The following is a 25,229-nucleotide window of genomic DNA, read 5'->3' on the forward strand; positions in this document are numbered from 1 at the left end:
TGATTTGGTTTATTTCTTCCTGTACATAAATCAAAGATCAATTTTCTCTGTAATCTCGCCTCTCAGCTCTGCAATTAGATTACTAGTATCTTGCCTGGCTTAAATGTGTTCCCCCCAAAGTCCAAATATTGCAAACTTAATCCCCAAATCCATGCGTTAATGATATACAGAGGTAGGGTCATTTGGAGGTGATTAGTGTTGGATGTAATCATGAGGGTGGAACCCCCATTATGGCACTAATAACTTTATAAAAAGAGGAAGAGACTAAAGCTGGGGGGCTTGCTCTTCCCCTATGTGATACCCACCCACAAGCAGGCCACCATGCAGCAAGAAAGCCCTCACCAGATTCTGAGCAGATGCCACCCACGCTCTTGTACTTCCAGTCTCAGAACTGTGAGCCAAATAAACTTCTATTCTTTATAATTTACCTGGTTTTAGGTATTTTGTTATAGTATCAGAAAATAGACCAAGTATCTTGGCCCATATCTTCTGGAATGCCATAGGATGCAGCTCCCCTTTCCTAATTGGAAGGTTTCGAAGTTGCATCTGTTTAAGACTTGTCCTTTCTGTTAGAAGCACACATCACGGGCCCCAGGCCTATCATCCTGCTGTTCCTCACTCCAACCTTGGGAGGAACAGCAAAGCTATGGAGAGCAAACACTTTTGGACTAGTGTTTGTTTCTCTTCCTTGGGGCTCAACTGGCCTGCTGTCACAATTTGGGCTTTCTGAGTACTATTGAGTCAAAAGGGGCTCCTTGCCGATTCTCAAGTGTCTTTCCAGGAGTTCACTGCTTCCCTGTTATGACACAGTGCCCTTAGCCCTTGCATCTCATCTCTCTCCTGACCATGGCGCCCTTGACAAGAAGGGAGGTTCGCCTTTCTTTCCTGCTTGGTGATACCTACGCTCTTTTTAGTCCGGGAAAACCAAGGCTTAGAAAGTTAAACGGGACTTAAAACTACGTCCTCTAGCCAGTCTCGGGTCCTGATGTTTTTAGCGCACTCGAGCTGTGACTGAATTATCCTCAGACTCCCCATGCCCGGTCAGGGCTGGAGTTGGATGGTCTGCACGGTCCCCACACCCATCGCAGAATGTCCAGCGAGCACAGAGCACAGGGAAGCTTCACACACGACTCACTGGCAAAGACTTCACGATCTGTTTGGGTGGACAAAATAGCGCGCAGGAAAACGCAGAGCAACCAAAGCTGCATCCAATCACGCTCCCGTGTGCGTCCCAGATGCGGCCCCAGGAAGAAAACAAGTGTTTGCGGAATTTGGCATCCAAGGCCCTCAGTCGGGCTGTAGTCTCACTCCACCCCACTTTCTCTTAAGGCACTCCCGCCCCCAGCCCTCAAAGTCCACCAGGCAGCGCCCAAGGGTGGGCCCCGGGCTCCTGCCCCGGCACCCTCCGACCCCACCGGCACCCCGCGGAGGGGACTGGGAAGGGCCGGCGGCGGGAGGCGGCGGCCGCGCGGCGAGGGGCGCGGGGCGCGGGGCGCGCGGCGGCAGGGTCGGGGCCAGGGGCGGGGAGGCGCCGGCGCAGCCAATCCCCGGGCCGCCCCCTCCCCGGCCGCCGCGAGCCGAGCCCGGGCGGGGGAGCCAGGCGGCGGCGGCGGCGGCGGCGGCGACGGAGGCTGCCGTGGGGAGGGATGGAGAGGGGCGGGGGGAGCGGAGCCGAGCGGAGACAGCCGCGGCGCTGCAGAGCGGCTGGGGCGGCGGCGCGGCTCCCGGCGCTCCCCCCGGCGCGCGCCCCGAGTCGGTGAGGGCCCGGCCCGGAGGCCCCCGGAGCCATGGGCTGCATCGGCTCGCGGACTGTGGGTGGGTACGCGGCGGGCGCGGGCGGCGGAGGCAGGCTCGGCCCGGGTCGCGGCGCGCCCCCTCCCCCACCCTGCCCTCGCCCCTCGGGCACCGCTGCCCGCGCCCGCCCGGCCCTGCCTCGCGCCTCCACTTTCCCTCCATCCGCTCGCGGTCCCTCCATTCCTCGTCCTCCGGCTCGCCTCTGGCGCCTCCAGGGCTTCCGTCCCTGCCGGCTCTTTCCCCGCTCCCGTCGCCTTCCCGCAGGCGCGGTCCCTCTCCATCGTCTCTCCCTCAGCTCTCTCCGCTCCCCCGGCGCTCTGCCCTACTCTCGGTCCCCTCACCCCTCCGCCTCCAGGCCGTGGCCTCTACTCCGCGGCCCCCCGCGCCTCCTGGCCCCGCCGCCTCGGGAGCAGCCCCCTCCCAGGAGCCCCGCGCCGGGTCTCGGCCCCGCTGTCTTCCGCACGCCCCCCGCCCCGCCAACCTCCATCCGGCTCGGGTGATTTGCCCCCAACCCTTCCCTCCTGGTTGCCTTTCCCCGCCGCTCCTGCCTCCCCCGATTTGCTTTGTTCACGTGCATTTTCCCTGTGGGGCGGGGGCGGGAAGAGCCTGGTGCCTGGGGAGGGAACCGGTTCCGCGCCCGCAGGGAACCGGGCTGCGCCGGGGTGGAGGGGAGAGCGGGTGGACACCGAGGAGGCTGGGGTTTGGAGCTGCGAGAGGGTCGGAGCCGCTTCTCGGAAGGGTGGGGCCGGCGCCACCGAGGAACCGGGGACCCGCCTGCACCTGTCAGCGGGGGCTGGCGGGGCGGGGCCGACTCTTTATTTACCTTTGACTGGGGGAGGTGGAAGGCGCCTCCTAATCCGTCCCTTCTTCAGCCTCTGACTTACTACGCCTCCCGATCCCCCACCCCAGACACCCACTCTGCTCTAACGTTTAACAAATTAGTCCGACCCGCTCCCAAACCCCCAATTTTTCCCTTTCCAACTCCCAATTTCTCCCGCCTACACGCCCCAGTGAGTGACCTCAGGCTGAGAGAATAATTCGTATTATTATTACAAACAAACTCACTCTCCGGAAGCCTGATTTCTCCGAGACCCGATTTATTTCCATGGAGACCCCCCTCCTCCTCTGCTTTCACCCCTTCTCCTCAGTTCCCCTTCCCTCCCCCTCCCTGCCCCCCAAGGCTCTGACTCAGCTCTCCCTCTTCCTCAAAGGCCACCTTCCCTCCCTCCCCTCTCTCCCACTCTGCCCTCCGCCATCTCTCTTCTCCTCAGAGATGGTTCTCTGCCTGCCCCATTCCTGCTACGTGCAGATGTCCATATTTTGCATCCCAGTCGCAGCCCCTGGCCTGACCCATCTCAACATCCCCCAGGGCCCCCAAGGGAGAGCTGGCCAGCTTGACAGGAGTTCTACCTCCCCCAATCCCATTAACTCCGTCAGAGATGTCATGGCATGCCCCGATGCCTCCTCATGTCCAAGACCCCTTTCAGTGCATCCTTTCCAAGAAGGGATCTGTAACCCCAAACTGAGTCACAAAACTTCTGTATGTAAAGATCCCTAAGAGCGAATGGTTCAGACAGCCATTTGATGCTTGAGTCCCTCAGCAACTATCCAAGAAGTTCTTGCCCCTAATGCCACCCTGCATTAGGACTGTGGGGTTCACGTGCCTCTTAGATTCCCTGCTAGCTCGCAAACCCATCTATTCCGCCCATGTCTTCGGTCTTCTTGAACTTAGCTTGACTTCCTATTCTTTTAATACCTATTTTGCAAAGTCCCCTTGTCTCCTACTTTCCTGTCCCTCCCCTTGAATCTGTCACCTGCCTCCCACCAGTGCGGTAGTGTCTTGATCTCACCCTTCACTCTTTCTGCTCTCACTGCTTCTCAGGGAACACACTTGAGTCCTTGTCACTGGGCCTTTATCTCCACAAGTTCAACAGCTTTTATGGAGGTCTTCCCTTGAGGGAAGGTACATTTCTCCCCACCCCACCCAAATAATAAAGCCTAGGCAAGAAGCATCCCCTTAAAGTTCTGCTCTTTTTTTGTACACTGAAATTGGTGAAAAAGCCCAGATCCCATATAGAAACTGTCAAAGATTGCTCAGGGCAGAATGGAGGATTGTTTTCCTACTAAAATCCAACCTCTGATTCTTCCCACTCTATGTAAACAACAACAATAAATAAGGCCATGAAACACTTTTTCTGAGTGTGCTATTCTTGGTTGAGCTAAAACTGAATGTTTTGGCTCAGCATTATTATTTCTCTCACCAACAATTTGGGGACACTAGGAGATGGGAATTCAGAAGAAAGCATGATGGTTGTTGAGAAGGGATGGGTTGTGGAGGCCAGTCTGTGGCCTCAGCATTCTGTGGGAAAGGATGGAGAAGGGACCCAGGGACGAGAGTAAGCACCTAACCTTCTGGTCCCTTCAGGGAACGAGGTGATTGCAGTGGACTGGAAGGGCCTGAAGGATGTGGACCAAATCAACATGGACAGCACCAGCTCCCTGCATGGGAGCAGCCTCCATCGGCCTTCTACTGAGGTGAGGCCTCCATGCTTAGCTATCCCCTTTGCCAGAGACCCCAAGAACTGCCATGAACAAAGCCCCCAAGTATCTAGCTGCCTGTTCTTTGAATTCTCTTCCCACATTTCATGGCGACACCCCAAACACTCCTGCAGACTGACACTTTGACAGAACATTTTTCCCGCTTTCCTGAAAATACATGCCAGCCGTTCCACGCTGAGATCCTACTCCCCCAGGCTAGTCTCAGGAAAGCTGGCCTCACTGCATGCTTCCGACATCCGTGTGAGGAATGTGGGGCCACCCGCACCCCTGGAAGTGCCTGCAGTACCATTCCCTTTCCTCTCTCCTACAGCAAACGCGAACTGATTTCTCCTGGGACGGCATCAATGTGAGTGCACCTGCGCCCAGCCTTTCCCAGTCCACGCTGACCCCTCCCTCTCCTGTATAGTCTCCCTTAGGCCCCCAGAGGACACTGCTGCCTAATTCCAGCAGGCACTATGGGCCTCCCATGCTCCACCATGATTGGCGTGATTGGCGTATATACTTCCTTGGGACTCTAGGATATGTGACCTGCCTCAGTGCATATTACTGTTAGAAGCCACGAGCCCTTCTCCGCATGTGGACAGCCCTATACCTTCTTGTCCTTCTGCTCCTCCCCCTACATTCCCTTTGCAGCTCTCCATGGAGGACACGACTTCCATCCTTCCGAAGCTTAAACGGAACTCTAACGCCTATGGCATTGGGGCCCTGGCCAAGTCATCTTTCTCAGGTGAGACTCCGACCTGGGGGTGCATCCAGTCAGGGTAATCCGCTCAAGCTCCTGGCCTATGCCTCCTTGCCCCTTCAGGCTTGAAAAGGACCCACATCCCCACACCCTTGAGTTATCTGCTCTTTCTTTCGGGCTTCCTCCTCCTCCTCCTTGAGGCTGTCCCTCTGATGTTGAGTCCCTTGAGATACTTGCCCCAGGGGATGGCGTCCTATGGCCAGGGGCAGGGCTGGTGGGGGCAGGGTCTAATTGCGTGATATTCTGGATGATGTGGAGAATGTCTGGCTCCTTAGGGATCTCAAGAAGCATGAAGGACCATGTGACAAAGCCCACAGCCATGGGGCAAGGCCGGGTGGCCCACATGATTGAGTGGCAGGGCTGGGGGAAGGCCCCGACCATTCAGCCGCAACACAGCCACGAGGCCGTGCGCAGGGATACGGACGCCTACTCCGACCTCAGCGATGGCGAGAAGGAGGCACGGTTTTTAGCAGGTACTTGAACCCCGAGCCCTCAAGAGAGATGTTTTGGGATGACCAGAGACTGACTCTCCAACCTGTTTCCCTGGGGCAGGCTTGGCCCCATCCATATGCTGACCACAGGCTTCCATTTCCCAATGGCTCTGATTTCAAGTGTTTTGACTGAATGCGGAGAAGGACCTTCAAACATGTTTTTATTATAATCATAGAAATGAGGAGAATGATAAGGGATTTGAGTCCCCTTGTCCTAAAGCTCTCTCTCCTGCATTGGGGGTCTACCCATGACTCCCCTAGAGAGAGAAATGCAGGAGCCTTGGGCTTCAAAGTCTCTGCTTCTACTCACGTTTCTCGAAGTGAAAGAAGGTGAGGCCTTGGGGATCTCTTCCAGCCTTAGCCTGTCAGCATCTGGTGTCAGGAATTCACTTCCTAGGCTCATTACTTGTGACAGCCTCTGCATGCTCAAGGGAACTAGACTAAGAGAGCGGTCTACAGAAGAGGTTTAGTTGGAGGAAAGCAGTGTAGGCTCCATTACGGATGTGTCCTTTACCTATAAGGGTGGCAGGGCTCTCATGGCAGGTCTAATACCTACAAAGAGGGATGGGTCTGGCAGGAAAGGCAAGAATTCATGGGTGCTGGAGATAGCAGTGGGGAGGGCGATGGACAGGCAGGAGTAGGGAGGTGGGACAGGCCAGTAGCAACACAAGCTTGAACTGACTCATGACTTGAACAGAATAGGGCCCCCAAGTGCACCCATCCCCACTCTTATGCCCTTCTTCCTCCCTCCAATCCCTTGAACTTTCGGTTTTGTAACACTGTGGACCGCCATTCCCTGGACATGCCTTTGGGGACTCTCTGTTGTTCTTGAAATTTACCAGTTAGCTTCTGCTCTCAACCATCTATTACTAGGCTCAATTCCTAAAAACCTCCAAAGACAAACTTTTGGAAACCTCTAACTTTAATCCCTTAGGACAGCTCACCAGAAGACCCCAATTCTTTCCCCTAGGAATCCTAACTCTGACCTTCTGGGAAGTCCCCATAGTCTCACCTTGTTTCAGGGCATATACAAAGACTGTGCTGTTCAGTACAGTAGCCACTAGCCACTTGTGGCTACTGAGAGCCTGAAGTGTGGCTAGTCTGCATGGAGATGTGCTGTACGGTGTAAAATACCGACTGGATTTCAGACTTCGTATAAATAAAAGAACGTAAAATATCTCATTAATAGTTTTTATACTGATATGTTGAAATGATCATCTTTTGTGCATACAGAGCTACACAGGGTGTAAGTTAAAGTTAGTTTCACTCGTTTCTTTTTCATTTTCTTAAAAGTGGCTGCTATGAAGTTTAAAATGAAACGAGTGGCTTGCATTCTGATTCTCCCGAGCTTCGGTGCACTAGGGTGTCTCTGCCCCCTTTGCATGTGTCTACGGGTTCCCTGAGGGATCTTGTGGTGACTGCACTTCTTCTCCCAGGGGTCATGGAACAGTTTGCTATTTCCGAGGCCACGCTCATGGCCTGGTCTTCCATGGATGGTGAGGACATGAGTGTCAACTCCACCCAGGAGCCACTGGGCTGCAACTACAGTGACAACTACCAGGAGTTGATGGAGAGTCAGGGTGAGAGATGGTTCCAGAACCCAACCCCTGGGGCCTAAGAGGCTCCCCAGCTTCTGGGCTACTCCACCTGCCTGTCAAGTCTTCCCTGTTGGTCTCGACTCTCCACTGTCCTCCCACTGTCTGTACCCTCTGCTTCACCCTCAGTCCTCAGTGTTGTCCCTACTGCCTCCGATGTTCTGTGGCCCCTCCGACCTTCCTGATTTTCTTTACAGATGCCCTAGCTCAAGCCCCCATGGATGGCTGGCCTCACTCCTATGTGTCCCAGGGCATGTACTGTCTGGGGTCGTCAGATGCCTGGGAAGCAAGTGACCAGTCCCTCATTGCCTCTCCAGCCACAGGATCCTACCTTGGCCCTGCATTTGATGACTCACAACCCAGCCTACATGACATGGGGCCTGTCCACCCTGCTTCAGGATACTCTGCCCAAGAGCCTCCACCTTTGCTGGGGGGAGACACTGACTGGGTACAAGGGGTGGAAAGGGTGGACCTGGCTAGGGGTCCTGCCGAGGAGGAGAAGAGGCCACTGGCCCCTGAGGAGGAAGAGGATGCAGGATGCCGGGACCTGGAGTCGCTTTCCCCACGAGAAGACCCTGAGGTGTCCACTGCTCTCAGCAGGAAGGTGTCTGATGTCACATCTTCAGGTGTGCAGTCATTTGATGAGGAGGAGGGTGAGGCCAACAACTAGCTTCTTCCCACACCACTCCCACCTGAGGGGCATGGCTGCAACCCAGACCCTCCCTTGCCCCAGCAGCACAGCTGAGATCCGGGCAGAAGACCTCGGGAGCCCGGGAGCTTCCAGCCCTCATCTGGAAAGTGGAGGACCCACAGGGGTTGTATCCAGGCTTCTGCTCTAGAAATCACAGGCCCGGGAACTGAGACCCAGACAACTAGATGGCTGTGAACCTGGCGTGGTGGGGAGAGAAGAGCTGTGACTGGGGCTTCTGGGTCTGCCTATGTGCAGCCCAGAGACAGGGGCGCAAGTGGCCGTGCTGGAGACTGGATCTCAGTTCTTCACTCCCTGATTCCGTCTTCCAGGAGCCTTGGCTGTGCTGTCTGAATGCCTCCTTTCTCCATTTCACTCTTGCTGTTCCCGACTCTGTGTTTCCTCTGGCAGTGGCCCCAGCTCATTCCCACTGTGAGGAGCAGACCTCATGGCTCGGCAGGCACAGGGGAGTGGCCTGAAGGACACGTCTGTGTCCAGGGTGGACAGTCTGCCCTCTGTGGGTAATTTGGCTTCTGAGATCAGAAGCCAAGGAGGAGGTGGACGTGGCAGCTGGGATTTACAGGGGGTACAAGTGTGATTCTTTATCTCAAGGTCTGCCTAGAGTCAAGAGGGTCACTGATGAGATCAAGTACAAACACGGCAGCTTGTTCTAGGATTTTGAATGTCCCGTGGTTGAAAGGAGGGTTCTAAGATCTGGGAAAAGACCCAGCTGGGGCTGGCTGCTTCAACTCTGGCTCCCCTTCCTGCCTTCCTCCACCCCCTGCTCCGGGATCCTGGCCCTGAGGAGGGTGAGGGACACCAGATATGCTAACACAGGATGTAGGTGTCCTGGCTGGTAGGGAGCATGAGGGCCGGGTCTCCTCCCACCTGCCCTAATTCTCTGGAGCTGTTTACACTTTTCTCTTTGCCTTTTCTACGTTTTTATAACTTTGTGGGGACTCAGGGTCGAGCAGGGCAGAGGGAGGAGTCTGGTGCTGCTGCTGCTTCCACGGGACTGGGCTGGTGGTTGCAGACCAAGGTGGGCACTGGTTCCTTCTGCCCCTTTGTCAGCTCCTCCCTGAACTCCTGAGAAGGCCTCTCAGGTGTCCTTCCTCCCTCCCTGGGCTGCCTGAGGAGGAAGGGGGGAGAATCAGTGCATCCTTCCTTCCAGGATGGGTTTGCAATGGGGCACACGCTCATCCTGGGCCCCCAGTTTCCACTCTGGTTTGGAAGGTGGGGACATGGAGCAGCAAGTCAGTCCAGTACTTCTGGAGGGTGTGTGAGGACAAGGTCCAGAGTGAATTGGGAAGTGAAGTATCAGGGCAGAGTGAAGCTGGGGAGAACGGACCCCTCCCACTGCAGTGGTGACCCAGTCCTGGCTCATGGCAGAGGTGGAATTCTGGCGGAGCAGAAGCCTCAGGCTTGGAGCCTGCTCCTGTTTCCCTTTCCTTGTGCTCCTAAGGACCCAGTTCAAGGCCTGCGTCATATCACACTCTGCCAGGGGTCCTACTACTTGATCCTCTGCTGGGACGGGAGCACAAGTTACCCATCCTCCCCACAGGTCCGACTTTGGTGGCTTTGGAGTGAAAAGGTCAAGAGTTGGGGTGCTTCTGTCCATCCATGACCCCGTCCTCCACCACTTTCCAACCCTCATGCACATGTGCTCCTGAAGTGCAGCCAGGGCTGCCTTCCAGGGGAGGGGGAGACTGGCTATCCTGAAGTTGGTTCTCAGCAGAAATGAGAGTAGGCATGGCGAGCCACGGCATAGGACTGCTCACTGACTTCATCTACTGCTGCCCGAATGGGAGAAATACCTCTTGTGTTTGCTAATGCGTCCTGACTCGGCGTACCAGGGCCTCACGCCTACGAGGTCTGGGAAGGGTTAGCTTGCCCGCCCCAGCAGCTGTCCTGGCCTGCCTCCTGGCCAGGTGGCTGGGGTTCGCATGCTCAGGCGACTCTCTTCGCGAGGCCGTTTCCTTGCCTTATCCGACCCACTCTGTCAGTGCATCGCCTTCTCCTCTTTGTCTCATCCCCCGGCGCCCTGCATTCTTCCCTCAGCTCCTGGTGAACGTCCAGTCGGGGAAGCAGGTTCATTCAGTACAGTTCCTTTTTGCTCAGGGCCCTGAGAAATTAGGATGGGTAAACTAAAGCAGCTTTCTTTTCTCCCTCCCTTTCCCATGAAGCCAAATGGTCCCTGATGGAAGGTGTCTAAAGAGCTGAAGGAACTAGTAGGGTTCACACGTGACTGGGGCTTGGTGTCCCCTGGGTGCTGCTACATCACAGCAGAGCCAGGAGGGTTCTGCCTTTAGCTAGGCGCTGCACCCTTTTGAGAGGGAGACCTGAGGAGCTGGCCCGGGACCACTCTGGACTCTTCTGGAGGGAGGGACTGCCTCTTGGTGCTGGGGGCAGGGTGCATGGGGGTTTGCTTCTAGCCTATTTTAAGGGGGAGGGGTGGGGCATGTGCAGGAAAAGGCTGGGGGGTGGGGAAGGGTCGCTTTTCCTTTGGGGTTAAAGGCTGTGCGGCACGTTTTCCAGCAGCTCTGGAGCAGGGCTGTTTTTATATTCTTGTGAATGGAATTGCTCTTGCTAAATAATTTTTTTTAGGGGGGGTGCACTTTCATTTTCAACTGAATTTATTAAATGAAAATCGGAACCTTCCATTCTTCCCCTTCCATTGTCCCCTCCACCCCCACCCCACCTCCCTTCTTATCCTCTTCCAAGGAGGAGATCTTGGGGTGGATTCATTATCTTACTCTTGTGCCCACCAAACATCCCACGTGTTCCAGGTCTGAGACATCTCCATTTTCATGGCCAGTCTTAGCATGTTTTCTTAATGTGACCTTCTCACCCAGGCCCAAGAGAGATTCTATGACATATATTACAGAGAGAATTCTATATAAATATATAAATATTATAGATTATATACACACGGGCACGGGCTTGGATGCCCACTGCCAAACCCCTACCCAGGCTCAGCGTCTATCCTTGGCCTGGGGAGGCAAAGGGACACCGTGATGCTGGAGAAGGCCAGAGGCTGTGTTCAATGACACTAAACAGACTGTGGTGGTATCCTCTGACTTCAAGTGTCTTATTTGGGGGATGGAAGAGACCGGGCACAGGGGAGGGGCAGGAGTAGAATGCTGGGACAGGACCTGCAGAATTAAATAAGGCAGACAGGGAGGGGGAGGGCACGGAGCCATGCCCTGGGATGTGCAGCGGAGGTTCTGGATGCTTGTCACACCTGGCCTCTCTTTTTCAGGAAGGCAGGCTAAGGCGTGCTCCGCGGCCACCTAAGATAAGGATGTGACTGCCCCAAGGGTGGGAAGCACCAAAACGGCTTGCCATCTTCAGAGTGCCCCTCAATTCCCCACCCCTAGAAGAATCCAAGGAGCTGGTCCAAGGGGGTGGGGGGTATCAGGGAGACCGCAGCCTTGGTTCTCAGCAGAGATGACCGTGTCAGGACAGGTCAATCACTAGAGTGGTAAGGGAAGATGGCTTTTGTAGGGGGTAACCTGGAAACTGTGGGCGACAAGGAAACGGGGCCTTCTGCTAGGGGAGTCAGACAATACCACGGAGCCATGGTGCTGGCAGCAAGACACTGCCCCTTCCATGTGGACCCTTTAGCGACCTTTTCTTTTCCAGGCATCTGCCCCTGATGGTCTTTTTGTCCATAACTCACTGCTTGCAGCAGGGGACAGAGGAGGGGGAATGTAGTTGGCCTTTCCTGCCCTAGCAGTGGCCCCAGAGACAGGCAGTGGCAGAGAGGGTGGGACCTGGGGGCACGTTGTGGGGGAGCAGATGTGTGCAAGCTGGGGCTTCCTGTCTGGAGACACACTCTGGGGCGGTGAGTCCATAAGGCCAGGAGGTGGGCCCATCTCCCCCTCCTGTATGGCTCTCGCAGGGCCACCGTCCTTCTGGGCCATCCCTTACTCTCCGACTTTGGAAACAAAAGGATAGAAGGCAAGACCAGGAAGGAGCTGGGGAAAAGGCGCTGGGGAATTAGCGGGTGGTGAGGGGAGCAGGGACCCCGTCCCTACAACAGGAAAACCCAGGAAGCCCCACGTAATATCAGGGGCCCTTCATGGGGATTAGAACCTCCTGCCTGGCAACGGGGAAGCGGTCTAAATAATTGACCCAAACTCTTCCCTACCCCAGTTCTGACTCCTCTTTTAAGAACATCGCTATCATTTTAAAATTTCTGGGAGGGGCAAAATACAGGTGTGGCCTTCAGGACACCCCTGCCCACACAGTCCACCCTCTGGCGTGGGCCTCGCAGCCGTGGCACAGGGCCTGGAAGGTGGTCAAAGGATCAGTTCATCCTCATCCTCCTCGTCAGTGGATCGCGGGCTGGGGCCCTGCAAGATGTCAGCCAGCTCCTCTTCTGGTCCTGGGCTCTCCACCAGCTCCAGCTCCTCCAGCTCACCCTCTGCTTTGGCTAGGGCCAGGGGGCGAGGGGGCTCTGGGGATGGGGGTGGCACAGGAGTCTCTGGGGAGGCAGGAGCCACACCCCCAGCTCCAAGGACCCCAGCTCCATCCTCAGGCAGGCTCCAGCCCTCTGTGGGAGGGGGTGGTCCCCCAGGGCTCTTTCGAGTTGAAGTTGTGTTCCGGAAGCTGGCAAGGGGAGGGCGGAGCTGCACCCCAGATTTGGTGTGGCCTTCGATGGCCTTCTGTAGCTGGGGAGGAGTGGGAGAGGGAAAGAGGGACCAAGCAAGAGAGAGAGAGATGAGGGCCATGGGGGAGAAACGGGTGAGAACAGACACAAAAGGAAACAGTAGTGGGAAAGGAACAGAGGGGCAGGAAATGGAGAAGAGCAGGGAGGGACAACAGGGAACAAGGACAGAAGACCAGGAGGAGACAGCAGGTGAGGAACAGCTCTGCCCATGCAGCAGCAGTGGCTCTCCAGGTCCCCTGACTCGGGCCCTTTGCTGACCCTTCCCTCCTAGCGAGCGCCTTGGTCCCAGCCCTCCCTCCCCACCGCACACTCCTGTGACTCATGCCATGGGTGGAAGGTCACTTGGGGTCTCACCTGGCCTGGAGAGTCCTGCCCCCTTTGGGACTGTAGCATAACAGGCTTTGCATCTCTACCTCCCACTGACTGTCCCCCCACCTCCTCCAATCTCTGAGTGAGAAATGGGAAAACTGGAGGGATTCCCAGACTGTCCCTTTCCCACTTGTACCCCTTTGTCCTGTGCCCATCTGCCCTCCTGCTGCTCAAGGGGGACCCAACGTCTATTACCTCCTCCAGTGCCAGGACACCCCTGAGCTTCCCCATGCTGGTCACGTAAGCAAGATGGAGGCCAAGAAGGGAGAAGAGCGTGTGAGTCTGCGTGGGGAGAGACAGGTCAGCGCACCCGGCACCAGTTGTCCTCCCCCAGCCCTGGGCAGCCCGCAAGGCCTTGCCTTGTGCAGGGTCGTCTGCTCCACCAGCTGAAAGGGAGACTGGTCGATACAGCAGCAATCGAAGCAGACGGGCTGGCTCAGCTGCTCCTGCTCCCAGGCCTCAATCTGTCAGGCAGAGTAGGAGCGTCACCAGTATCATGGAGGCCCAGCTTTGACCCAAACTAGCCTCCTTGTCCCTGTCCAAAACCCTGAAACACGCACGAATCACTGCTGACCAGCTGGTCAGCAGGGCCTCCTTGTCCTCAAAGGACAGCGCCTCTCTCTCCTCTCTCATCAGGCCCTAAACCCACCCTTCACTCTCCAATACCCAGAACAGGGCTCCTTTCAGTCTCCCAAACCTTCACCCCTGGGCCCCCAAACACTGACTTCTGACCTACCTTTCCAGCCTTATTTCCACTACTCCCATTGACCCACTGCCCCAATCAAACCCAACTGCTTTCTGTCCTTCAAATGCGCCTTCTGCTGTTCCACGCCTGGATTTCCTGTGTTGACCCTCTCCCCGCCTGTGAATCATTCCTGACTCTCCTGGTCAGACAGGCTTCCCCTGTTTTTCATGGAATCTGCGAGTCTTTCCTTTTCAGAAATGGCACTGGTCATGTTCACCCTTGCCTGGCATTGGTCTTACCTCTGCCTACTAGACATGTGCTCTTGACAATGTTACACGTAATGGTCGCTGTGTATATGAAGAAATTAGCATAGCAACCTCTGATGAAGTCCATCGCACTGAATTCTTGTTGAATTTGAGCAGACTGGCATCTTACGGCACTTAGATAATTTGAGGAAAGCTGGTTTTAGTTTGTTAGTTTTTGATTTTGGTCTATGACAGAATCATTGAGGCACAAAGGCCAGTGATTTTTTTTTTTTTTAAACTGGGGATCAAACGCAGGGCTTGTGGATGCTAGGCAAACACTCTACCTCTGAGCTACATCCTAGGCCTTTTTATTTTTTATTTTGGGTCTCGCTAAATTTTTCAGGTTAGCCTCAGATTTGAAATACTCCTGCCTTGGTCTCCCAAGGTGGGGTTACGGGCGTTCGCACCGGCTTCAGCTATCCTCTTGACGTTAGACAAACACATTGGAACCTCCAAGATTACAAACAGGTCATTATGTCGTAAATGGACCTAAGAGCTTCTAAAATTTTTCTGCAGTTTGTACTCTCTGAGCGATATAGTACTTTACCTACTTATTTCCCTATTTGTCCAAATCTATACCTCTAAGCTTCAGAAAATGACAACAAAGGCTGTCACCACATTCGAGTGTGGTGTGTGGTCCACAGAGAGGCTCCCTCCATCTGTCCTTTCCTGAGGCTTCTGGGCAGTGATAGTCACGCCTCCTCCTAACTCATCCTCCTGACTAAAGGTCCCCACAAGGCTAAACCAACCCTCAGCACAGGGTGGACAAGCACTTAGCAGGAATGCTGCAGACAGAATGCATTACAGGATGGGTCGAGTGGATCCTGTCCTCTTCATGATCATTTCTGGCCTGCTCAGCTTTCTTGTCTGCCTTTCCAGCAGCAACAACATATTCATTTCCTCTGTGCCGAGCGTTATTCTAATTGCTTTGCATGTCTTAGCTCATTGAATTCTCCCCAACAACTCTATCTTCATCTTCATTTTGCAGATGAGGAAGCAGCAGTACACAATGTCCAAGATGGGTAGAGCCAGAATTCTAGAAATGTGTGCTGACCATGTTATAGCCCCTGTTTCTGTCCAAAGGGAGGAGGATGGTGCTTGCAAAAAGCTCAGCACCAGTTAAAAACCAGAATTGCTGGGACTTTGGGTGAATTCTTACCATATTGAATTCTTTCCATAATTCCCATAGTTCGCTCTTATTTTTTTTGTCAATATCGACATCTTGATATTGTCAAGATTGCCATCTGATCTGATTTGATTTGAAAAATGTGTTCAAAATATCCTGAATTTATACCTCATTTTTCCAAAATACCTCATTGGTCACATGGGTGTTGGTAGCTCCTTAAAATTTTCCTTGGGAAAGTCAAGCTAGAATTATATGATCTATCTTCTTTTTATGTCTGACTGAACTTTATTTCCAACAGTCATTAAAAAGCCACATTGATCAATTAGCTGTTATTTATTTATTTATTTATTTATTGTGATACTGGGAATTGAACCAAGGGGCACTTAACTACTGAGCTACATCCTTGGTTCTTTTGTTCACTAAGTTGCTGAGGTTGGCCTCAAACGTGTGATCCTTCTGCCTTAGTCTACTGGGTCACTGGGATTATAGGCATGAGCCACCACACCAGCCTCTGGTTTTCGCTTTTTGGTGCAATAAAAGCATATGTATTTATATTATTGACTTCAGCAACTTAACTAAGTACTCCCAAAGTGCAGTTGTGGCCCATCTGATTCCTGTTTGTGACACAAAGAAGGATTCTTCTCTTGCCTCTGGGATCATCTATCTGACTTTTCCTAAGTCATGTATCAGCAGGGCGTGTGTTTGAAGGGGTGGCAGGGGAGAAAGGGAAGGTCTTTTTTCTTTCTTCCTATCCACTCACAACCTCTTCCTGTGAACCTGTAGTACTTCTGATCTGCAGCACATATTTATTCTGGATATCCAATGAGATGTTTATTTTAAAATAGTACCCACTGTGGTCTTTTGTCAGCTACACACTTTAAAAGCTCTGCCTCTCCAGGCTTTGCAGCCAGCCTGCATTCTCTTTTGATACATGGAATAGTTGCTAATGGTTTTTCTTTCCTCTCCTCTACAACCCCTAAGGCCTCTTCTGATCGGGTTCCCAACCACTGTTCCACATTCTGTTCACGCCTCACAACCAAGCACAGCCAGTATTTGGGTTTTCTCCGGTGAAGTTGGTAACTGCCTCTTTAGGAGCTAGGCACCTGTCCCCACAAAGCACCATCAGCATGATTTGTCTTCTATTTGCAGGTCCCAGACTCACTGCCTGACAGTCTCAGGGCCTGAAGGGCCAGCACAGTATCCCCCACCAGGGTGGATTTCTCCATGATAGCTTTGATGCTCTTCTTCCCTACCCCTGAGGTTAGTGCTGTGCCCTAGGTGCCATTTTACTTCAGGTAAGTCCCACCCTTCCTGAATGGCCTCTGCCTGGCCTGGAAAGCCCCTCAACTCCAGAAGATCCAAGGCGCATTTCTTAGCACCATGGTCCCATTTTCCCATGGGGGTGCAGAACTTTCCTCTTCTGTAATGATTCTGTCCCTCAGAGAACGCTGTTGTGCTCCCTACTCTCCATAATCATACCTTACTCCCACTTCTCAAAATACTTCCATGTCTAGACTTGTGTTTTATCCTTACAATAACATAATGAAAAAAGTAGGAAAAAATTGGCAATATCTCCACTGGACAGAATAATCTACCCCAGGTTGCAGTTTCTCTTACTTACGTCTTCAGGCGACATGTTATCCACCAATTCTGGCGAATCCTGGAGAAGAAAGACACGAGACAGGTCTTTCCCTTTCCTTCTCACACTAGCAATGGTTTCCAATGAAGCAGTAGTCGCCTCTCCCTGGCCAAGGCCACAGAAGCCTTCTTTCCAAGCCATCCCTGCAGGCATCTCTGCTCCCCTGACTATGGACCATGATTTCCCACTTCTTAAAGACAAGCTCCCTTTTCCCTAGGCCCTCTGAGCACATCTCCTGTCACCTGGGTTGTTTTCTTCTTTGCAGGGCGAGCTCTGCCCAGCATGCAGCGCAGCAGGCAATGGAAGATGGAGCATCTTTGACCTGAAAAGAGTGGTGCATAGATGGAAGAAATGGCTAGGGACTACCTCCTGAGTGGTCCCTGAATTCTGTCACCAAAGGACTGCACATCCCAGGCGCTTCACTTCTGTAGACACCTCTCTTCCACCTCTGTCCCCACTCCCTGGGACAGTAATATGGAGAATTGGGCACTAAGAGCCCCCTCTCACCATCACCAGCCTCGCACCTCCTCAGAGGGGTAGGCCTTAGGTGGTGAGCCCAGACTTGACCCAATGCCTGAGTTGGGGGGTCTGCTAGGAGGTCTTCACCTGCAGGCTCAGGGGCTTCCGGTGGTTGTTTGTGGCTGGGCAGGGGCCCATTGGGCTCTTCTGGGGAGGATGGAGCAGCAGGAAAGCGGGGAGGAGGATGAAAAGGAGGAGGCAGCTGAAAGAAAGACAAAATTCTCAGCACCTGAGAAGAGTCCTCCCTGAACTTTCCTGTGGGTGTCCTGGGAAATCTAACTCTCTTCCTCTCGTGGCTCAGGTTCCCACATCCCTTTGAATTCCCAGTCACCTATGACCTTATCTCCCTCAGGGACTGGACTCAGAGGACTGTCTCTTTGGCACCCAATCCAGAATTCCGCCTTTCTCAGTCATCCATCCACATTTGATCTCCCGTCTCCTAGTTTCCCTGCACCTGTCATAGTCCAGCCCAGCCATCGCCAAATGGTGGAGATGTCGCTGGCGACCCCTGCCGACAACTTTCTCTCCCTACGCCCCTCGGTCCGGTTCCCCGGGCCCTTCCAGGCTGCATCACCTCGGTCTTCCCGGAGAGGTCCTCGTCTTCATCCTCATCCACGAAGGCGAAGGACTCGGGCCGGCCCCCGGACAGCCCCTCCCCAGCCAGCCGCGCCTTGCCGTCGTAGGGTAGCTCCGACAGCTTCCGCGCCATGTCCTGGGCGGCTCGCAGCCTCCGCTCCGGACAAAGGTGGCGCTGCAGGAGGGACTGCAGCTCTGAGCGCTCCACGGAGCCCAGCAGGATCATCGAATCTGGGGGGAACCCACGCTCAGCCTGGGGGCCGCTCCGGACTGTGCTCCGCCACCCGGCTCGACCGAACCAGGAACAGCAGAAACCCAGGGTCTGCTTCTTTCTCCAGTCCTCTTCCTAAAAACTCATTTCAAAAATCCTCCAAGGTTGACCTCACTCCATTCCTTCCATTTCACACATTTAGCACTTACGGACCCAATCGGTAGCACACTAACTGGTGCTAAATGTACTTATTTGGATGCTGCACTCATATAGTATGTTTGCGAATAGGGGAGCTTGGTATTAAAATGAACCAATCAAGGCTGTCCAAGTAGAATGAACGGTGAAAAGCCATTCGAACAGGGTATGACAGGCGCACACTTGGAAAGTAGTACAAGCAATGCAAGCATGTGTCTTCCACCCTGGAATAAGGGAAACCAGGACAGTGCCTTTCACGTTTGACAAGTCATCCCTTAAACTGGGTCCTTCTAGGACATAAACAAAATATGTACTTTTCCTGGGAAGGTCTGTACATGTTTCTAGAAATTCTGCTACAATAATTAACATTTCCATTAAGGTTTAAGCCCCTGAAATCGTAGCAGTGTTACCAAGATAAATTGTACTAACTTTCAGTCATTACAATGAAAATCCCGCACCTCACAGGCTGTACATTGGCACCAATCAAGATTTATTGCTTTGGAAGATAATAAAATCTGTCTGAGCTTGGAGAAAATGTCTAAATTAAGAAATTTGGATACTATGATTATTTGAAATCAGAATTAACAATCTTAATGGCTCCACATAGCCCCACCTGATGTTTCTCTATTGCACTAAATCAAACACTAAGAAGTATTTATTGAACATCCAGTAAATACTTAGAACAAGGCACTCTGTAAATACAGAAACATTAGTTGCTATCTTTAAGGAACAGTGAGGAAGACGAGACATAAATATATAAGCCACGATATGATAACATAAGGCAGGACAAAGTACCAAATGTGGGCAAGAGGGATGGTGAAGGAAGAGAAATTGAAGTCACTATTTACTAAAGCCATTCATTCCTCCCTAGTTACATCTCTTCCTTAAGTCAAGCATTAAAGAACAGGGGTGATTTAGTTAAGTAGCAAAAGGATAGGATTCTCATTATTCATGTAGGACTGGAGATATAGCTCAGCTGGTAGAGTGCTTGCCTTGAAAGCACTAAGGCCCTGGGTTCAATCCCCAGCACCATTAAAAAAAAAAAAAATCCTCATTATTTATGTATTTCCTATTTGTGAACTCACCTACTCAGTAAAGTATGTTTGTAACCCAAAATCATTATTAGAGGTGATTTTCCTGTAATTCACAGACATGTATAGAGTAACAAAATATTTAAGTTTCCCGATGCTCAAGTTCCCATCTGGGGTTGAACAAAATAGTGTTCAGCTTTCTCCTATCAGCTCGAGTACTGTAAATAAGTCTTCTTTTCGCAGGTTTTTTAATGCCACAATTTTTGCATCTTTAAGCTTTGTGTTGGTGATTTTGCTGTTTAAAATGATCCCCAAACATAATGCCATGGTGCTGAGGTGCTGTCTAGTGTTCCTGAGCACAAGGTGGCTGGGATATGCCTTCTGGAGAAAATATGTGTGTTAGGTAAGCTTCATTCAGGAGTGACTATAGTGCTGTTTCCATAAGTTCAATGTTAATAAATCACAAACATCTATTAAGTAAAGTATCTTTAAAGAGGAATACATATAATACAAGGTTATATGCTGCCACCAGAGGCTCTAAGGAACCTATTGCTGTATTTCCCCTAGGGGCAATTGTTTAGTACAATGCTCACTAATTTTGTGTTCGTGATGACTGTACAGAACAGAAGTGCTTCCAGTAATAAGAAGCAACTGTATTTCTTTAATTGAGTTTTTAACTGTCTCCTTGTTGACTGCTGTGACTGTCTTTTCCTTCCTTTAGGAAGATCAAGTTCCCTAAGGCGTCCAGGCTGGGCCTCCCAGAGCAAGAGGGTGGCTCTAAAGGCAAGCCTGCTCCACAGTGCCTCCCCTGCCTCTGTACAAACCCAGTTTAGGTCACCAGCTCAGATTTTCTTTCCACTAACCTTTTGAATCAACCAGTGGTAAAGTCTTGACCGTGGTTGTCTGGAGCAGGTATCGCAATTCTCCGTATGTGCAAGAAGCTGAAACAAACTTCACATCACGTACCATGATGTCTTCAACAAAGATCGTAAATTTGCTATGGAGGAAGAAAGCAGGGTGGGTTAGCCCCACCGCAGGCCTGTCTTTGCTGTCCCTTTCATTCCTCCCTTGAGGTTTGCTCAGTCACTCACAGTATTTATTAGTACATGGAAACACAGAAATAATTAAAACCAGTGCTCTCCCAACATTGACCCTGATTTCCATCTCAACCTCATGCCCCTCATCAAATCTGAATTCTAGCTAGTGCCCCTGACCTGAGCTGGTTCCAGCCAAGGTCAGGCAGGTAAGGTAGCTTCTTGACCTGGATGATGCTGTCATAGAGGGAGGGCTGCAGGCTCTGAGCCACCATGTTGGCCAAGATAACAGCTACCATCATGGGTAGGATGTGAGCAATCTGACCAGTTAACTCAAAGCAAATCACAGCTGTGGAAACTGTGTGGGACACGGCCCCCGTCAGCGCTGCTGCACCTAGAATGACAAGGGCAAGGTCAGTGGTTAGGGCTGCCATGGTTGGCACGGAGGGCACATGGGGAGACGTGGGAATCACATGGAATGAGAGACAGCACCTTGACAGTGCTGCCATTCCCAAAATAACAATCTGTCCAGAGTAGGGGCTAGAACGCAGACCTGTCAGAAATTCACCCTTTAGATCTCATTCTGTAACCTTCAGTAAGTCACAGAATCTTTGTGTGTGCCAAGATTTTAATTTATAAAGTGAAGACAGTGATGTCTTATCTATTCTTTGTTTTTGAATGTCTGGATCATTTTATTTTTGAATTTTATTTATTTATTTATTTATTTATTTATCTGTGATACCTGGGGTGCTTTATCCCTGAGCTTTATTTCCAGCCCTTTTAAAATTTTGAACTTATGATCAGTCTCAAATTTTATATCCTCCTGCTTCAGCCTCCAGAGTTGCTGGTATTTTAGGCATATGCCACTACACCAAGCTCCATAACTGGTTTTTAAAATACTCTGTTCAGTGGCATAAGTCTGTACTCCCAGAAACTCTGGAGGTTGAGGCAGGAGGATCACAAATCCAGGCTGGTCTCAGCAGCCTAGCAGATCCTTATCTCCAAATAAAATTAAAAGGGAGTGTGGCTAGGTGGTAGAGTGTCCCTGGGTTCAATCCCCAGTACCAGAAAAAAGAAATTTTTGTAATAAAATTATGATGGTATTTTACCTTGAGCCTCAATTAAAGAGGGAATAGAGTGAAAACCCAAGAATCATTTTGTGGACTTGGAGCAATGAGACCTGATCAGATCCTGATTCTATGCCCTACCTCTGTGGACAGAGTTTAATTTCCCTGGAATCCCATGCTCTCGCCTATAGAAAGTCTCCTTAAATGATTTCTAAAACTGTTGCAGATCCAAAATCTTACGATTCTATGAGTCTATCTTGCTTATTTTTTGAGTTGTTTTCTCATTGATCCAAATAGTCCCTCATGCACTGACTATATTTTGTACTTCAATTTAAGGGAGATATCCTGTGGGGAAGTGTTGGGGATGGTACATGTGAAAATGAAACAAGCAAAAGTCACAAAGGGAAATACTGGGAGGAGTGACACTACTGGATGATGTGCCCAGCATACTTCAGAACACAACCATCACAGGATGGATCGACTGGGAAATGTCTACCAGGGAGGATGGGGAGGGACACCTGAGAGGCACAAAGAGAAAGAATAAGAATAGCTGACTCTGAGGGACAAATGGATAAAGAAAATATGGTATATGGACACAATGGAGTTTTATCCAGCCAAAAACAAAAATGAAATGTCATTTGTAGAAAATCAATGGGATCAGAGACCATTGTATTAAGTGAAATGAGCCAAACTCAGAAGGTCAAGGGTCATATGTTTTTCTCTCATATGTGGAAACTGTTGAGGAAAAAGGAACAGAAAAGTGGAGGGGGGGGGACTCTCACAAAAATTGAAGGGAAATCAGTAAAATAGAGGAAAGGGACCAGGTGGAGGGAGAAGGGGAGAAAGGAAATGCTGAGGAAGGATATTGGCCACATTATATTGTTACATTGTGTGCATGCATGACTGCATAATAACAAATCCACCACTGTGTATAACTATAATGTACCAATCAAAAATACGGGAGAAAACAAAACAAAAGAAGAGTTGGCTCTAATTGACAACGGAAGACTTTGTAATGAGACCGTGATGGGGAGTAGGGTACTATATGAGCCATAAAGTTGGTTAGGGCTTCTCCACCTGGGAAAGGACCGACCTAAGAAAGACATGGGATTTTGGAGAGGAGGGAAGGGTGGGACAAGGCATGATGACCCTGGGGATTATATCAGTCACTTTGTTAGTAATAGCACCATCCCAGAAGTCACTTCAGAATAAAGAAACTAAGGCTCAGGCAGCTTTCTTCATGGTCGTCCAGGTAAGAAATCGCAGGGAGAACCTAGAGCTCTGGCCTCTCAGCTCTTGCTTCTGGGTCCTTAGTCCCTATTAGCATAAGCCCATCTCCTGTTGAGTGTACCTGAGCAAGTCACCTGCATTATTGATCCCATGATTCTTTGCAAGGAAAGAAAAAACCCTCACTGAACATCCAGACATGATCCAAGATGTTTTCATGTTTAATCCCCATTATCCCTTGTCCGCACAAGGAAACTAAGGCCTACAGAAGTGCAATAGGAGCTAGTGAGTGTCAGAGCCAAGGGCTGATTATTTGCACAGAAGTTTAATTAGACAGCCTTAAGTTAAAACCATTTTTTGTACACTGGATTGAAGATGTACTGGGAGTAGGGTTGTGGGAATTTGGGGTATCCAGTGTTTGTTTACCAGATAGTGGGATGTTTCTCACCAATTACTGCATAGCCCCCAGGAAGGATCTTGTAGATGATGTCATCAAATAAGATCCCATCGGGGAACAGCATGGCCATGATCTCTCCTACCAGTCTTCCAAATGCAGCTCCTAGCGGGAAGATAAACGAAGCAGAGTGCTGTGAAACCCAAGTTCCTCCTTCTCTGTGTTTTCAGGATGATCTCTCAAGAGTGTTAAGAGCAAATATGAATGCCAAGCACCCCCGTTCTTTCTCGTTTCTCAGTGCCCTGGACTGCAGCTGCCAGTTTGATGCCATCAGACTTACCCAGCACAAACACAGGCATGAAACCTCCACAGGGTATGGGCATAGTGGTGGCCACGATGGACATCCAAAACTAGGGTAACAAAGAAGCATTAGCGCACCCTCCCGACTGCCCAGTACACACACACGCACACCTCCGCACTTCATCCTTCCTACTTCAACAGTCATCACAGAAACCCAGGGATAGCTAATCCTTCTGGAAGCCATCTTGTCTGTCATCCTTTCTCCAAAACCAAAAACTTGGTACTTTTGGGATGAGGGATCACCAAAGACAACAGGATAAGAAAGTTCCTCTAGATGGCTAACCTACATCCCTACTACTTTGAAAGACTGTTTCCCTTTTGACAATCTAGGATGAGGAATACAGCCCCAGAGGATCCTTCTTTCACTGCCTCAAAGAACAGAGCCCACGGTACTCACTTAGCCCAGACAGTTCACCTCTAGAGCAGCCTGAAACTCTTAAAGCTAGATTTATTTTCCTGGTCGGGTAATATTTCTGAAAAGGAGCCCCAGCTCTAAGTGGTAGGCACTTAAGTCCTGGTGACTTATTGTGTGATGAATTTAGCTTTCATATGTTTTTACAAAGCTCCCTATATGGTAAACCTCACAGGGGAACCTGAAAGAAGACTGTTCTGCCTGAGCCATTTGCTTTGAAAAATTAGATCTGGGGATGGAGATATAGCTCAGTAATGGAGAGCATGCTTAGCATACCCACCTGCCCGCTACACATAAAATCAACCTGTCCTGACTGTTCTGAAAGGACGAAGTGAGAGCCAATTAGGCAGCCAATACAATAGAAAAGATCTCCAAGGTCAACTGCAAAAGGTAGAATTCCAAGAGAAATTGGGACAATTTTAGCTAAAGCAGTGTGCACATTTCTAAGGCAAAGAATACAAATGAATTTAGAAACAGAATGAACATTTGAAATATCTGCAGAAGACATAAAGGTATGACACTAATATAAAAACTCAGCTACAGGTTTATGATTGCTTCCAAAATAAGTAAACCGATTCTAGACAAGGAACTCAAACTAATTAGGTGAAAGATGGTAACAGCTAAAGTTCAAAACAAACAGCTAAGATTAAAGGATTCGCAGTTTTAAAATTGTTGCAACTGCACTGCCAACTAGTAAGAAATAAAATTTTTAATTTTCTGGACCTCAGAAAGACTACCCATCAGTCAAGGCTGAATTGAAGAGACAGCAATGAAGATTCTGAAGAAGCTTCATCCCAGAAGCTCTGAGATGAGACAAAACATACACTTTTTCAAGGCAGAATATGTCTGTTTAAAACAGTTGAGAACCACAAAGTTAATTGCACAGAATGAAGAAATAACACTGAGGATTCCCTTAGGACAGAGAATGCATCTTGTGATTACCTTCTCTGCCCTGGCACAGGGCTCCATGAAAGTTGGCAAGATGGAGGGAGGAAGGAATGTAGGAAGGAAGGAAGGAAGGAAAGATGATAGGTTGGTCAAACAGTGTTCATGTAAAGCAGAAAAAGCTACCAGAGCTGAGTCACTAAAATACCTAACAGAGTGATACTCATCCAGAGGCACTTGTTTAAAATGCAGATGACCAGACTCCACTGGAGGCCATACATCAGACTGTAGGACACAGGATTCTAGGTACTTGTAGCTTAAGCTTCTTAAATTATTATGACATTTAACAGTTTCAGACCTCTTGAATTATCATGAGCATCTCTTTGGAATAAGTACATGAAAGCCATAGGAATTTTGGAAGCTCAGGTTAAGCCAAAGGCTCCAGTAATACAGATAATCGATGACTGATATGTCTGATTTTAGAGAATGAACTAGATTATTCTCCAAATGTGTATAAGAATAGGATCAGGATTGATGGGGGCGGGTGGGGGAAGACTCTGAAGTTATCAACCTCCATAGCACAAAGAATGATACATGAGATTAGTAAGAATTTTTTTCAGCTATTGACACATGAAAGAAAAGATCCAGAAGTG

The 25,229-nt window shown here is 50.7% G+C and overlaps 2 protein-coding genes across 6 annotated transcripts in view; one reads left to right on the top strand and one right to left on the bottom strand.

Moving 5' to 3' along the window:
* Positions 1-1,661: 1,661 nt before the first annotated feature.
* Positions 1,662-10,307, top strand: Fam131b (family with sequence similarity 131 member B). Of its 3 annotated transcripts, none has more exons than XM_047561217.1 (7): positions 1,662-1,815; positions 4,220-4,329; positions 4,664-4,699; positions 4,987-5,080; positions 5,371-5,568; positions 7,023-7,166; positions 7,379-10,307. In XM_047561217.1, the coding sequence occupies exons 1-7, from the start codon at positions 1,788-1,790 to the stop codon at positions 7,849-7,851; spliced, it is 1,083 nt and encodes a 360-aa protein (XP_047417173.1). In that variant the 5' UTR covers positions 1,662-1,787; the 3' UTR covers positions 7,852-10,307. The 3 variants fall into 3 exon arrangements, with proteins under 3 accessions (XP_047417173.1, XP_047417174.1, XP_047417175.1); XM_047561218.1 differs by having other exon boundaries at positions 1,703-1,819; XM_047561219.1 differs by lacking the exon at positions 1,662-1,815 and adding an exon at positions 2,094-2,290.
* A 186-nt stretch (positions 10,308-10,493) lies between these two features.
* Positions 10,494-25,229, bottom strand: part of Clcn1 (chloride voltage-gated channel 1) — a 31,378-nt gene continuing 16,642 nt past the window's right edge. For 2 of the 3 annotated variants that reach the window (XM_047562595.1, XM_047562597.1), the window contains exons 12-22: positions 23,260-23,329; positions 22,974-23,084; positions 20,412-20,625; positions 20,061-20,194; positions 17,759-17,991; positions 17,272-17,386; positions 16,908-16,987; positions 16,648-16,686; positions 13,270-13,374; positions 13,106-13,192; positions 10,495-12,542 (exon numbers count right to left, since the gene is read on the bottom strand). In XM_047562595.1, coding sequence (XP_047418551.1) covers positions 12,171-12,542; positions 13,106-13,192; positions 13,270-13,374; positions 16,648-16,686; positions 16,908-16,987; positions 17,272-17,386; positions 17,759-17,991; positions 20,061-20,194; positions 20,412-20,625; positions 22,974-23,084; positions 23,260-23,329 — 1,560 coding nt within the window. In that variant the 3' untranslated portion in view covers positions 10,495-12,170. Of the gene's footprint in view, positions 12,543-13,105; positions 13,193-13,269; positions 13,375-16,647; positions 16,687-16,907; positions 16,988-17,271; positions 17,387-17,758; positions 17,992-20,060; positions 20,195-20,411; positions 20,626-22,973; positions 23,085-23,259; positions 23,330-25,229 lie in introns of all 3 variants that reach the window. The other variant, XM_047562594.1, reaches the window with a different exon arrangement.

This window comes from Sciurus carolinensis, chromosome 8, assembly GCF_902686445.1.
Source record: "Sciurus carolinensis chromosome 8, mSciCar1.2, whole genome shotgun sequence".
In the NCBI taxonomy this organism is placed as follows: Eukaryota; Metazoa; Chordata; class Mammalia; order Rodentia; family Sciuridae; genus Sciurus; species Sciurus carolinensis.